This window comes from Melopsittacus undulatus, chromosome 9 (genome assembly GCF_012275295.1).
Source record: "Melopsittacus undulatus isolate bMelUnd1 chromosome 9, bMelUnd1.mat.Z, whole genome shotgun sequence".
Classification (NCBI taxonomy): domain Eukaryota; kingdom Metazoa; phylum Chordata; class Aves; order Psittaciformes; family Psittaculidae; genus Melopsittacus; species Melopsittacus undulatus.
The window spans coordinates 32,682,929-32,698,502 of NC_047535.1; the positions used below are offsets into that span (position 1 = coordinate 32,682,929).

General features: G+C 37.0%; 1 protein-coding gene across 1 annotated transcript in view; it reads right to left on the bottom strand.

Moving 5' to 3' along the window:
• Positions 1-15,574, bottom strand: part of LOC101874698 (contactin-3) — a 103,384-nt gene that overhangs the window by 20,921 nt on the left and 66,889 nt on the right. Inside the window, exons 4-9 of the mRNA XM_034066541.1 lie at positions 15,243-15,446; positions 14,829-14,931; positions 13,675-13,859; positions 5,734-5,870; positions 3,407-3,536; positions 2,000-2,150 (exon numbers count right to left, since the gene is read on the bottom strand). Of these exons, the coding sequence (XP_033922432.1) occupies positions 2,000-2,150; positions 3,407-3,536; positions 5,734-5,870; positions 13,675-13,859; positions 14,829-14,931; positions 15,243-15,446 (910 nt within the window). The remainder of the gene's footprint in view (positions 1-1,999; positions 2,151-3,406; positions 3,537-5,733; positions 5,871-13,674; positions 13,860-14,828; positions 14,932-15,242; positions 15,447-15,574) is intronic.

Here is a 15,574-nt window from a genome sequence, read left to right on the forward strand (position 1 = left end):
CTAGACAGCAAGTGGTGCTCCAGAATGGCCATCCAAGATTTATCAACTTTAGTATCTGTAATGTAAGAGTATTCAAGCTATTCTGCATTCACTGTCCCATATCCATGGGTTTACAGAGCAGGGACCTATCCATAGGTTTATATAGTACTACCTTACCAAAATCATGTTAAATTGAATTGTTAGTGCAGTGCAACCACATGCACTGCCAAGGACCAGAATATGTCTCAGGATCCAAGACCACAAAACTGTCACTTGAAACTTGGTGTCATTATTAAACTGTTCATGAATTAAAGGGCATTGTCAATGGGAACAAGTTATTACTAAAATAAATAATCAAACTAAGTAATCACTGACTTTTTTATTTGACAGATTATTCAGCAGAAAAGCCAAATATTTTAGATCCTTATTGATATGATAATAAGGACAAACATATTGCTTTCCCGTTCACAGCACTTCAGTACAAAGGAGCAGTGGAAAAGTGGGGCGAAACTGCCTTTTATGTATCAATCAAATTCAAACTAAATTAAACCAGATTAAGTAACAAGAAAGTCAGGGTAGGGAAAAAAAAAGCTCCCATTGAAGTACTGGTAAGTAAATGCATTAATTCCCACAATACAGCATTTCAAACTCCAACACAAAGTGAAATGAAAATACGTAATTCAGACTGTAGGGAAGATAAATCCAATAACTGATACTTCTAAGAATCACGCAGGATTTTATGAATTATTTCTCCTCCCCCCCCCCCGAATTTGACATCACTTTGCCCCAGATAAAGATGCTAAAACTGTTTTTTTGTTTTTAACAGAATTACACTGAAATGCCTTTCAGAGAAGTTAAAGTTTTCAGCATCTTTTTGTCTTTTCCTAGTCTTGATAAATTTAGAAACATCTGGGAATAAAGGTGGATTTGGTTACAGCTGAATCACTGCTCCTCCACATGATCTCAAAATCCCTTGTATTAATCTGTGTCCAGACAGGTATTAGAGCCAGGAGCACAGGACCCACTACAGCCAATGCGCGGCAACTGTCCAGTATTACAGATCAGTTAGCAATTGTATACATATATAAAACAAATCTTTTAGGGGGCTAGCTAGGTTGCAGCACATTTTGATATGTCTTCTGGTTTTGATGAGTTAAATGAGCATCAAGTGCATTTAACCTTGGTTAATTGTCTAATCCTCCTTTTCTGGAGGATAAGAGAAAAACAGAAGTTCATCCATCAAGAGATATACATGCCTTAGGCCAGCTTTGCACCACAAAGGAACACACAGGAAGACAACTATGGCTTGCATCCTTTGTTCTCTCTACCTGGAGACCCTGGGGACTATGGTCTGCTATGAGTAGAAGCTACTCCAGACTAATTTGGAATAAACAAAGCCTAGATGTGGCTTAATGACTGCAGATAAGAGATATTTCAGAGAAAAATTTTAAAGGTTTTATAACACAAGATGCTTGGCAAAGAACATCCTAAGTACAGGATGCTCCAAGTACACACACTATAACCATAATATGGGGCAATAATTGACCTCTGCCAGTTAAGGGCAGAGAATTCTTGCTAAATCTTACTATGCTCATTACATCACTCCAAATTATTTATTTCAGAGGTGCAAAGCTGCAGCCTGGTGGAAAGCGTTTCTTCTTTCAGTAGGCAATTAATTTAATTCCCATTTTCTGTCTTTCCTTCTGCATGTTCTACAGAGACTCCTATGCTTTCATTTCTCCCTGCATTTCACTGCCCTTCACTGTCTAGTTCTCTTTATTGATGATATTCTAAAAAACACCCTGAAAATAAAAACTTGTCCCATACCTTACAGAAAGCAATATCCATGCACTCTCAGTGTTCACAATGACAATTAAAAACCAACCAAACAACCCCACCAGCTAGACAGTGTTCAGAAAGACTTTACAACTATTTCAATCTACAGAAAACACTACTGCATTTAAAGACAGGAACAAGCATTTTGTAAGATTAAAACAAATAAACCAATGTAACTTGATACCTTTCATTTTCGTGTAGCTGCTCACCTCCCTTCTTCCAGGAACTTTTGGCGTTAGGGAAAGCTCTGGGTTTGCATTCAAAATCAACTGTGCTGCCTATTTGAACCTGAATCAGTTTCTTCATTGGATTCTTGGAAAAATCTGGAGCAGAAGCTAAAAAGAGAAGGTGCAGTAACAGTGAAATAAAGCATCTTTAATAATATTAATGCTACTGCTATTCAGAGCTTCCATGACACTTCTCAGATTCCAAACATAATTAAAAACTTGAATTAGTCAGTTCAAACAGACCTTTCTATTGGAGAATTATGCATTTCTCCTCTTCATACTGGTACTAAATAAAAGTCTCAGTTATGCAAAGTATACCACCTAACAAAGCCTGCACAGAAGATCACAGCAACTTCAGCTGAGATGAAGCTCAGTGAACCCAATGAGCATTTAAGCATGTGCCTAACATTGCACTTTGCTGAATGTGAGCATACATGAATTGTGTAAGCTTGGGGAGGGCAGGCAACACAAGTGGTCCCATTAAAACTCAGGGTGCTGGTTGGCTTCTAGTTTCATGTGAAAGTGCATGTCAGATCAGGTAGGTTAAATGACATAAAATGACAGCGCAGCGCCTTCTGAGCGTGTATAGTTTTCATTAACTGACAGTTAGGAAAGGGCACATGGCTTCTACCTGTACTAACAATGAACTTCTAAAGGAAATTCAGTATTCTAGGGGAACAAGGCTGAGGGAGCAGTCTGCTGATTGACTGTAGCTGTAACAATAGGAAAGAAATAACTCATGTCCCCAAAACACGCAGCTCTTACAGGGTTTGTTTTGAAATCAGTCTACATTGGAGGCAGAAACTGCACGAGTATATGCACGTGTAAAGCAGTCCCAAATTCAGTGTTTCCCCCAAATGACTGTCAGTACTTTAGACTGAAGCACACACTCTGAATGACTGCCCAACAACCTCTTGTCCCCTCGATTGAGAAAGGCTGCACACAAGAGCAACCTATTGCTTTTAAAATGATGTGGCTGCCCTGGGAGTGAGCACTGGAACTGCAGTGCAGGAGGTGAGTGCAGCTGACTGATGTGTGGAGTCAGGGCTGCCTCCAGATCATGCAAGCGGTTTTAATCTTCAGGCCCATGCCCAAGCTCCCATCTCCGCTCTTCCCCTAATGAATAATTTAGCTGTGTTCTGTTTTAAAGCAATGAATGATTGGACTGCAAATCCTCTAGAAGCAGATGAGACAATTCCTTGGCACTGCAGATAAAGATATTAGGTTGACAAAAATGTTTATTTCAGTGATAACATCTGAGTGAGTTAAATTTGAGATCATGGTGAGGTGGAACATGAGGCAGGCGGAGGGGGTGTGGAGTGGGAGAATGAGGCTTGGGTGTTAGTAAAAAAGGAAAATCTTACCTACAACCCTGAGCTCTGCACTTGAATAGATGAGACCATGTTTATTTTCAGCTATGCACTGGTATCTGCCAGAATCTGTCAGATTTAGATTTGATATTGTAAGTGCACCATTTTCAATTTGGATCCTTCCCTGAATATTAAGAAAAATATCTTTATTGATGATATATTCCCTGTGGAAAATTTAAAATAAGGAAGAAATAGGACAGCATAATAATAAGTAAGAAATAAGACAGCATAAACACAAGAAAATGGGGTAAATGTAACAGCCTAATCATAACAACAGTTCCAAAGTAAGTGACATGACTGCACCATGGTAGGGCAATGGTGATCAGATATGGAGACTTGACAACACAGTATGAAATGGATTCTTCGAACTTGCTCAGTTTCACAGAGGCTTTGCAATTGCAAATAGCCTCGTATTTCCCCAGAAATATGGACAAAAACTAGACGAGGCTCCTTGTGACAGACCAGAGCATCCAAACTATACAGATGGCACTGGCATTTTGTACTATTTAGAGATTTCACACATGCCATTTGCTAATGAGCTCTCTGTAATACTATGCAGAAAAAAATTCCAAGTCATTAAACACATATTTGAGTGCTTTAGAACCGACAAAGCAACTGAAGAACAGGGAACTTCTCACCTTGTTTATTCTTGGGAAACTGTATGAATTACAATAAGAAGTGACTAATTTGAGGATGGAGTGAAAGGAAATGGTGAGAAAAGGAACCAATGACAAAGAAAAAACCAAAGGAGCTTCTCCTTTGAGGAAAAATGGAGAAACAATAACTGACAAAAAGAACAAATTATTTACTCAAAACCCATTTTCCCATTATTTCTTTTTTTTTGTGGATCTGGACATGGATTACCAGGCCTAATGCAATGGTACTCCCTGTCTGCCTTTTCCTAAGGGCATGTACCTAGAGCTGGCACTACAGCTGGGTAGACAGAACACCTTAGCTTGGCTCCTTCCGTGACAGGTCTCCTCCCAGTTTAGTGCAAGGTGCTCAGTCTGTTAGACCACATACAAAACAATCCCAAAGAGGAACAAGCCTGAGTTCTCCATGTCCTGATCCTCTCTCTAGCATCCCATGCTGCTCCTCTTTTTCTTCCTTACCAAAGATGGAGAAGGGGAGCTAAGCAGAACAACCTCAGCAGATTTTGGTGATGGAGACCCAGCATGAAGAATTATTGCACTCAAGGAGCTGAAGAAAACTGGTCACTGTACACAGAGAACTCCTCTCTGATGTCTCCTCAATGCCAGCTTTCAAACACTTAGTTCTACAGTTTACAGCCCTTAAATATTTCCAGAGTAAGCCAGACTAATGCCCTGACATCATGTTAAAAAGCTGAACAGCAATACTCAAAAGTGGAAAAATGGGAAGACTGAACAAGAGAAGATATTTTTGTACTTACCAAGGTAAAGAAAGCACATTACCTAAGTGATGCCATAACAATGCACTTAATACTCATCACCAAGATGAGATTTTGTATTTAACCTGTCCACAAAACACTACTGTGCCTTTGAGTGAGCATCTAAGTATAACATTCTGACAGGAAATGCTTTTCAGTGCTCAGATCAAATGTCATAACCATCCACGAAATTTACTGGAACAGTTGCTCTTTCTTCTTCACCTCTGAGTGCCAATATTAAGGACAATTCACTGGCCAAAGGCAAAATGCCTTCCTGTGATGGGCTACTGCTCATAGTTTATATTCCTGATAACCTGAACTGGGCAGATTTAAAATCAATATGGTATCTGCATTTCTGATTTGGGAGACCAAGTCCCTTATCTTCCAAGTACAACATCTTTTCCTGTCACCAAATGCATTAGTCTCCCTTAATTTATTTTAACAATTGTATTAAAAAAATATTTGTGTCACACTAAAATTTAGATTTCATTCTTTACATCAAGTAATTGCGACCTTGGGAATTTTTAGGATATTTGCCTTTTTTCATTGGGAAGTTTGAATACATTTTCTCATTACCTTTAATGAAACACCAACAGCAAATATAATAATTTAAGTTCTCTATTGATTATTCATGGTTCTTAAGATATTACTTCAGTTAAACTTCCTTCTCCAGTCTTTCCTTACATACTTATTTTGATGCTTCTATCACTGTTTTTGAATATGTTTTTAGCTGGGATGTTTCTGCCCAACATCATTTGTCTTTGTGCATCTGGTATTGCAATTTTTGATGTTTCAATCTGGATGCTCTTAACAAACATACAAAACATTCGACTAGATATGTGGACCTCTGCAAATTCTCACATAAAGTACTGTTATATTTACATAGCATCATGTTTTCAAAACACAATGTTACCTCTATTGGCAGTTGTTCTCCATTCTTCAACCACCTATATGATGGTTTGGGCTTCCCACTTGCTCTGCAGTCCCAGTATAAGGTGTCCTCTACAGCAACTTCAGCATCTTTTATTGTCTGGACCCAGTGAGGTTTTGCTGCAGATGAAATATACATCATCATCAACAAAGACCCTAAAAAGCTATTGTTCCATATGAAAAGCAAAGGGTTAATCTGCATGGCACTCATCAGTTTGCTGTGTAGACTGGTTTATACCAACAGACATTCTCACTGGTTCTGCTTCAAGTCACCTAAAGAAACAAATTGCTCTCTGTTCCTTTTATACATTTTTATTACAAGCAATAAACCAAAAGAAAACTAAGATTACAGATGACTAAAGCTGAACTAGTGAAACCAGTACTGAAATCACTCATGATTAAACAACACAACTCTGAAATTGAGCTAAATGTAAGATGAAGAAATGAGTGGTGATACTCGAATTAAAAAATTGATGTAGCTAAATCATCAAATTAATGCTTAAGAGAATCCTTTAAGCCCTCAAAAAAAATTAATGGCATGTCAGCCTTAGGTCTAAATACCATTTAAATTGTTTTGTAATTCTAGTCAGTACTTAGCTGGATGAATACACGGATATATGAGACTGTTCTAGAAAGCATTAGTTTTACCACACAATTTCCACTATGCAAACCAGAATATGACCTTTAAAAAGTCCATTAAAATAGCTAATTTTTATACAAAATCTTGATCTATTAATAGCACACAGCCTTCAGAATTACCTAAAATACAATTACAACTATAAAGTTTAAAACATCTGTTACAGCTTTCATAAGGTAGGGAAAAGAAAAGGTCATTTGGCAAATAGACATCACTGCATGAAAGACGAGAGTATTCATTTAGTGCTATTTCACACAACAGCACAATACTGTTTTACAGCTAATTTGTGTGAATTTCCTTTGAACTTACTCAATTTACCAAGAATTATATATGTCATATATAGATATATAATACCTATATATGCTATTTCTCCAAGAAAATGGACATTGCATATGGAGAAAACAGATAACAAGTACAATGAAACTTGGTTGAAAATATATAGCTAAGGGCAAAAGAATTTTCCAGAGTCAATATGATTACCTTAAAGATTTTCCTAAACTAGTAATTGAGGAGAACCTCCTAACACTCATATCAATATATGTATGTAATACATATACATCTATATAATGTATATATCCATATGTAACACTCCTCAATATATACACACACACACACACACGTGTGTGTGTGTGGAGAATAACTGGTGATACATTAGGAGAAAATATTATTTTATAGATGAGCTTTGGAAGCACAGAAGGTCAGATCAGTTCCTGTTGAACTTCCTACTACAATGGAGTTACACCAGCAATTATTTCAGACCAGGGAAATTAATGACTTGCCCATGGACACAAGGGATGTCTGCAGTACAGTTGAGAGCTGAATCTGTTCCATTGCCATAGGTGCAAAACCAGCAGACCAATAGCTGGATGGGGGTTGGTATTAACTTCATCAAAAAAAGATTCATTCTTTTCTAGTACATGAATTTTCTCTCCGTTATATATTCTGCAAGGCAGCGATAGGATCTCAACATCATCATATACAGTATCATGCTTTTATAATATCACGGATTAATGCTATTTCTGATTTATGTATACATACTTAGGATTATCTTCTCATAAAAGAACTTACTAAAATGTATTAATTGAGATACCAATTTAGGAGGTTTTGAAACTCAAAACAGTATTTGCCGATAGTGAAACCTTCTGTTCTTTTGCTCTGTATGTCTCTTATACCCCAATGTGGGTTAACACATTTCACTGACTTTGAGGACGATCTTTAGCTCTTTATCAACGTCAGGTCTAAAAGATTGGATAACCTCATCTTTGTGTCAGACAAATGTAGTATCTTACTGATGTTAATTCTGTTCAGTCTTGAAAGTTACTGTTACAACACTGGAGTTCAAGAAAGAGCCGTTGTTTTATCTTACGTCATTTGCCCCACATGTGTCAAGGTGAGATAAGCTCAGGACTCCGTGTCAGCATGCTTCCTGCACTTTGCATACCTAAATATTATGCAACAAGCAACAGTTCTTGAATTATTGATGAATCCATACGTGTGCAGTATTTCACATCTGCTGCATGTCTTCACTTGGAAGTAGGTTAACTATAATCTATGTTCAAGTTCCAGATCTTGGATTCAATTCCACTGATATGAAAAACATTGTCTTAATCTTAGAACTCTTCATGTCAGTCTCTATAGGAGGGTTTCTGAAGTCTCCATGGTACATATGATAAATGGAAAGTGTGGGAAATACAACCACTCAAAGCAGAAATGAACAGAACAGAACTTTCTAAGCCACAGTGTGAGAAATGTATGGTGTTTGTTCATTCATAAGAGTGTTGATGTAGACTTCACCAGTTTCCTTGAAGAAGGATCTTTTTCTCTTCAAATTACTGATGAAGAAATTCAGCAGAACGAAAAATACCCTTTTCAATTTGCCACATCTCAAAAGTCATTAAAAAAGGCTGTGAAAGTATTAGAAACTCTTTGAAAAAGAACAATTCAACTAACCAGTTCAAAACTGAAAAGACAGCTAAACAGGGGCAACTCCAGCTGGGAATATTGCACTGAATGCTCTGAATCTTGGTCGAGATACAGATGGTCCAAGTTGCAGTAGCTGAGAAAAGTGCACAGGTCATCTATCAGTAGACCTGTCCACCCTCTCAAAACATAAACACGACATTCCATGCCCAGCAATGTTCTTTTTCTTGAGCTCTGTCTGACTACACCTAAATGATTCCTAATATACAGCTTTAATCCTCTTAAGGTCTAGTCACTGTTAGGCACATTTGCTTAGAACATCTGGTTCCACCACTGCCACATCTGTGCTTCTGAAGGAAGACTAATGACTTGGTAACAAAGCCTCATTCTCTCATAGAGCTACTTTGTTGGCTTGATGTGTAAAGTTATGTCTTCCTGAGGAGTCACCATTCTTCCTCCTTAAGCAAGTAATATGCAAGCAGGTAACATGTTTTCATTGAGATGAAAAAAAGATGATATCCAGTAAGTCAAGAAGTTGGAAGTTAATGGAGTTTGCAGTGCACGATTTAAGACTGTGACAGGAATCCATATTGTATGATATTATTAAGAATCCTTAGGAACCTCCTGTACGATCTTCATAAAAGATTCATACAATGTTCCCTCAGGATGAAATACTTGTAGATAACTGATTTTCTAAAGGAGGTTATATGTCATCCTCATGGTCAGTCACTTGGAAAAGCACCAACCTGTATTGTGCTTCAGCTGCTTTTGCCTAATATATTCCTTGTGATATTCGTGGCCCCTGGCAAGAAGTGATACAAGTACATAACTTCGTACTATTTATCCCAGTGAGAAGATTCAGTCATGTTGTTTTTGTGGCTACGATCACCCTTTTCTTCCAGCTAATTAGACCTGTCAGGTCTTCCTGAAGAAAACAAATGTTGTTTCATTATGCTCTAGGACATCCCCGTAGGCCATAAGGAAGCACCATTTTTCCATACTTCTAAGAAACCCTTTGCAATGACTGTTTGAGGGGGTTGATGTGAATGAAGACCAACTGCAATAAGTGACTGTGATGAAGCTCTTGGAAGCAGCTGAAGGAGTTGATGTCAAGATTTAATTTGCAAATAGTTTGTGGGGTACTACACAGTGCACATCAACATGTGGTTTTATACAGGATTTATATTCAGAGTAGGAATGTCCAATAAAAATCTCCTTTTAATTCTGTAAGCCACAGAACAGCATGAAGAAAAGGCAGAGCTTCAGGCCCCTGACTTTGGTCTAGGCACTGTGCTCTCCCAGAGAGTACTGAGGTCTCCCATGCCTTTGCTTGGAAGCAGAGGACTACGGGAAGCCTTTCCAGAACAGTCCCTAACTGGGACTTGCACACAAGATGCAGTCGGCTTATGCACATACCTTTACTTTGAAATTTACAGTATGAAAACTGGCCTGGAAATCTCCTTTGAAAATACCTTTGGATAGCTCAGCAGTTGGACAATAAATCAGAGTCAAAAGGAACTTCTCATAGTTCAAGAGAAAGCAGCTATGAAGCATACTGGGAAGAAAAACCCAAAACAACTCGAAAATTTAACCTTCCTTTCTGTATGCAGCATATCTGAAAGTCAGGCTATGACACTCATACCCATGCCTATAACAGTGATGAAACTTATCTTCATACTCCAAATGACTTTAAGCATGAGTTACACTTTTCTAATAAAACTGTGCCTAGAGAAGCATATAAAACATCCCTGAAGATGTCCATTATGTGCATTCAACTCAAAAATAAGGTTTCACGTTACAGTTAATTGCTACATCATTGAGAAAAGTTTTAGTATGTAAAAAGAGATCCAAGATTTGTCTCTGTAGCAACGCAATTAAATTATTATACAGAATCGACAATTAAAATCTGTATTGATCAAGCACAGCAATCCCTTAATATTATTTAGTCATTTATACCCTTGTAGTTAATGTTTTGAGGACATCCCCATGAACAACAAAAATTATATATTACTGGGGGGTCTACCTCTGCTATCACAAACCACAGCAGCAGAACTTTTTTCTCCATGTAAAACATTTTGCCTTGGCAGTGTCAAGAATGAGTTCCATTAAAACAGCACATACTAATTAAGAATGTCTTCTCTTCAGTTATACTTTAAATTAATTGCCTCACATATCTCTAGAACATTACATGTTTAACTGCATCTTCAAATATAAAAATGTAATTGTTTTATCTCTTCTCATTTTTCCATGCCATGACACATGTCCATGGAGTCTTTCTTCTTCTGTTATCTCTTTATGGAAAGGGCTAATAGCAATAAGCATGGAATATACTCATAAAGTGAAAGCAAATAATTTATATATTCAGGTTTTATATTAAATCAAGTTAGATAATTTGTCCAATTTTTAGCACATTCTGAACTCCCCGGAGGGGAAAACTGGCATTAAACAAATGCTGGAACTGTACAAAGGACAAAAACCTGAACGTTTGATGCTGGGCTTTTCTTGTTAAAATGCTTCATAAGAAAAAATGAAAGATTAATAGCCTGTTAGTTATGGTATGAAAGAACTCAGGATATCTGTTTCAGAGTATGTTTTAATGATAGTCTTCAACTATGGGTTAAGAGTTATATTTAAAATCCACAATAAATTAAAAAAAACCCCAACCCCACAACTCATTTTATTTTGACGAAGAGAGCTACAGATGTGCACAGAACTTCTAAACCAAACACATTTATACATATTCTTGAGAAAATTACTATGGTCATGAATGAAGTTGAGCCTACATTCAAGTGATTTGTGGTTTCAAGACCAGAATTCATGATTGGAAGGAGCAGCAGGACAGCATGCCAAACATAAGTGGCTTGGTTTTGTGGTGGGGTTTTTTTAATCAAAAAATTTATGGCCTGAAAAACCCAGTTTTCAGTTTTCAAATTTTACAGCTTCAGCTCATGAAACCAAATCAGGCAAATAAGAATGTTTTGCTTCACAGCAAAGCAAGGAAATGTTTCAGGCTTTTGTTTAGGATTAGTTTTGTGTTTCACTTACAAAGAATCTTTCAAATCTGTAAAGAAAGAAAAACATTCTATTTTTCAGTCACATGGAAAATTTTTGTCTTTTTCCTCTCCCCCTAATTTACTTTCCATATTATTTCACTATGACAACTTAGAAAATGTTAACCCCAATTCTTGACTCTTTTTTAGGTAAGCCAGAAACATGCTTTGTGCTACAGAGGACAGGAAAATAACTATGTTACTGTTGAAATAAAAAGGCATTTGTCTATTTGCAATGCTTGTATTTTTCTGTATATGATTAGCAGATATTAGTCTTGCACCTCTACCAATAAAGTGTTTAAACAGCAGCCAACAACCACTAACACTACCACACAGATTTGTGTCATCTTTGCCAGTACTGGTACCCACTTTCTGGCAGATGGATATTTTTTAGTCTGAGTCTTCAGTATATTGCATTAGTTTCCCCAAGTCCTCATCTGCTTTTAGAACAACTTCCTTAAATATTGATCTTTTATTGGAAGACTGAGTGCCATATGGTTAGATTTCTTTACCAGACAGATCTCTGAGGTTTGATAAGAGCCGCAGTGACAAGCCATCAGAAAATACTAACTTCAGCTATACATTATTAATCTATAGACAGAATTAAAATCCTCCAAATCAAAAAGTGTTAAAATGATCCCATCCTGAATACTGACTTATTGGCATTTTATCTGCAACAGCAAAGCAAGTAACAAAATAAGAAAGATTACTTAAATCTACTTAATTCTGCAGAATGGGTTTCATTAAGCAGAACAAATGAAATGAAACAGTTGGAGTGCCATTAATGCCATTACAGGTCTCATTATTCTTTTCAGTATAAACATCTATATAAGGGATGAATCTAATATGGGTAGACATTTATACCGGAATATGAACTCTATTCAAGGGTTCAAATCCCATTCTGGATTTGTAATGAAAATGTTCACACTGTCACAAAACTGCAACTTGCTACTTTTAGTGATTAGCAATATCCTTTATTTCAGCTCCTTTTTTGAGCGAACAGAACTTGGGAAGCAGACCAAATATATCAAGCTTGTGCACTATCGTAATTACACCCCAAGGACTAATGAACAAACCTACTCTATTTTGCATGTAGTTAACACTGTGTCTTACAACTTAAAACTTGCGTAGAAATACTGAGCCACATATAAATCACAACTTGTTCAAAACTTTCAAGTAGTTAATAGAACCAAATGCATAGTGCCAAGTCTGGAATGACAGATGACAGTGGCAGATGAAGTCTCTTCGGTCTTTTGCCCTGTGTTATTAATAGGATTTCTCAAAAAGCAGTAATTGCAATTAGTATATTAAAAAATCAGGCTACTCAAAGTCCCCTGTTCCAGCTCCATGATGGAGCATTGATTCAGTCTAAATATTGAGAAGTTTGGAAGTCTTATAACCTTATAAAACCTGCTGTGCCTTAAACTAAAACCTTCACTGATAATATCTACATTGCAGCAGTCTCCGTGTTCTAGGAAACAGCAGCTTCCCATACACAAGTAGTAAACAGAAAGCACATTTGCTCAAAGCTGCACAGTAGATATGCTCTGTGCTTTTTTACACAACATAAAAGCAATCTCCTTCCTCAAATATTCCTACATGAGGGTAACATTTCAGAGCACAGTCTGAAACACTCTTAAAATTACCATTTACCTAAAGAAAATTGTATTTGCTGAGATCTGGCTTTAACAAAAATTGTCAATTACCACTTTGTTGCAAATCACTCTAGCTGTAGAACACTACCAGCGTGCTTTGCTGATACTCATTCCACTTTATAGCCTTAAATGCACAAGAGATCCAGTCTTTTTCCCAGTTATTAAATTTCATATTATTTAATTTTCTATGCTGGATTGTATTATCTCTTTATTTACTAATTTTAAAATAAAATTGGCATTTTGAAAGCAAAAAATTGAGAATATCTATCAGTAACCTTTTCCTAAAGCAAGAAAAATTCGCATTTCCTGTAAATGTGAGGCCTAAATGATCCCTCAAATAAATCCAATAGAGTGAAAATCTAAGGGTTCACCAATGGACTAATAAGTCTTTAAAGTAAAGCCTTTCCATCATAGAAAACTAAACAGAAGCACTTCCTGCACTACACTCAGCAACCCTGTCGAGCCTGGGCATTTATTAGAAATGTTATACAAAAACCTGGTGCAGAAATTTTCATTTTTCATGAGTAGGTAAGATGTCATGGATTTTTAAGCACATAATACTTGGTAGTATTGCAGAAGCTGTAAATCCCAAAGTACCCTAGGGTAGTTTGTATTTCATGTGCAAAGAAGAGTGGGAGAGAGGGAGAAAGAAAGTTTCCTACCATAGTAAGTGAGACGCCCTCTTGCAATATTTTTTCCTCTTGAGTTTTCAGTAATACATTCATACAATCCTGCATCCTCCTGCTGGAAATTAGGGATTTCAATCATGCCATTGGATTTCCTCAGCTTTATTTTACTTGGAAGTGGCAGACCATCAGTTCTTCTCCAGTTAATCTGAGGCACAGGGCTAAAGGGAAAATAATGGGATTTTAAACAGCTTTGCATGAAGTATCTGATTGTCAAAATTAGATACTTAAACTCAACTCAGAAGTGACTAAAATCTTGTTTTAAAAGTGGTATTCATACTGTATATGACAGATGGGCAGACACTATGGCAACAGATTTGCATACACCGGTTCTGTTTCATGTGCTGTCATTTGTGATAATGAATTTTTCATGAATACCTATGTGAATGTCCACCAATTTCTTGTAACTCTGCACTGGCCCCCCCTAAAGACAGGTGAGATTTACCAGTAACTGCCATGGAAGGACAATCAAGGCAAGTCTTTCGAAATTCCTATCCTACAGCAGTCATTTGTTCTCTGATTTTAAAACCTTCACTCACCTAGCTGGAGAACCAAAGCAATAGCATGTGATCAAGTTATCAATCTGGCACTTACAATTATGCACATCTGACAAAGCTGTCTGCAAATAAACCACAAAGTGGTAAGTAAATACATTTACCGTAACATAAATGTGTTCTCAGATCATTTGTGAAGTAGAAAAGATATCAACTGTGTGTGAAATATCATTCAGAAGTGAAATGCATTTTAATCTTTACTTCAGCTATAAAGGAAGAACAATATTATGACAGCATCAAGTACATTTAACAGTAAAACAGAGACTTGTTGCAGACTTCATCTCCTTCCATGCAGAGAAAGCTAAGTTAGGTCAAAGGAGATACGCAAAACTGCACTGATATTAACTCAAAATAATTTGAAATTAAATGTAAATTCCTGCATTGGCAACATGCGCATTTCAGTTCTAAACAAAATCAAGAGTTACTCAGAAAATCTGCCCTCTTATTCCAAGGCAATAATTATGATGACCAAAATAGGATCTTCAGACCATATATGACTGCCAGAACACCGTATCTCTTGTGCAGGTGAACCCTTATGTGCTTCAACTTTCAGTACGGATGAAGTTGAAAACTTACTTTCCTAGTGCAAAACATTCCAGCTTCACAGTTGAGCCTTTAGCTGCAGGAAGTGTTTCAGGAAACTGAACTTCTATTTTGGGTTCGTATTCCCCCATCACACCTATAGAAGACAATTGAAAAAGGTATTTTTTAGTTTTAAAAGCCTTATTTCTCACTTCAGTATTATACCACATCAAAAATCAAGTTCACTTCTCTCACACTCCATTTACAGAGAGATTCATAGTGACCTGCAAGTGAACTCACAGTCAGGCTTCACAGAGAAAGAGAAGCATGCAACACATAGTACTTTATCTTCTTATAAAGCAATCAATATTTTGAGAATGCATGAAAAGTTACACTGTAAGAGACAAAAACGTTTATAGATGACAACTAGATGTGTTACTTAGTCACAGTGCAGAAATGAAGTCGTACCATCAGTGCGCAGCACTAGAGGTGTTGGTGACCCAAGAACTTGGCTGTTGGTCACAGTGCTGGTTACAACACAGGTGTAATTTCCCACATCTGACGGCTCGACTTTGGCTATGTAGAGGTGACCAGTCTCTTGAGAAATAAATCGCCGACTGTCCTCTTGTACAAATGATGGATATTCATTGAAGATCCAAGCAAATGACAGTTCTAGTTGGTAATAAATAAAGAAGTAAAGATGTTTGGTAAGGTTTTTCACATTTTTTTTCCTTCAAAGATTAGGTTTTTCATTACCATATTTTACAATACTGTACTGTGTAACAAACAGGACCAGACAG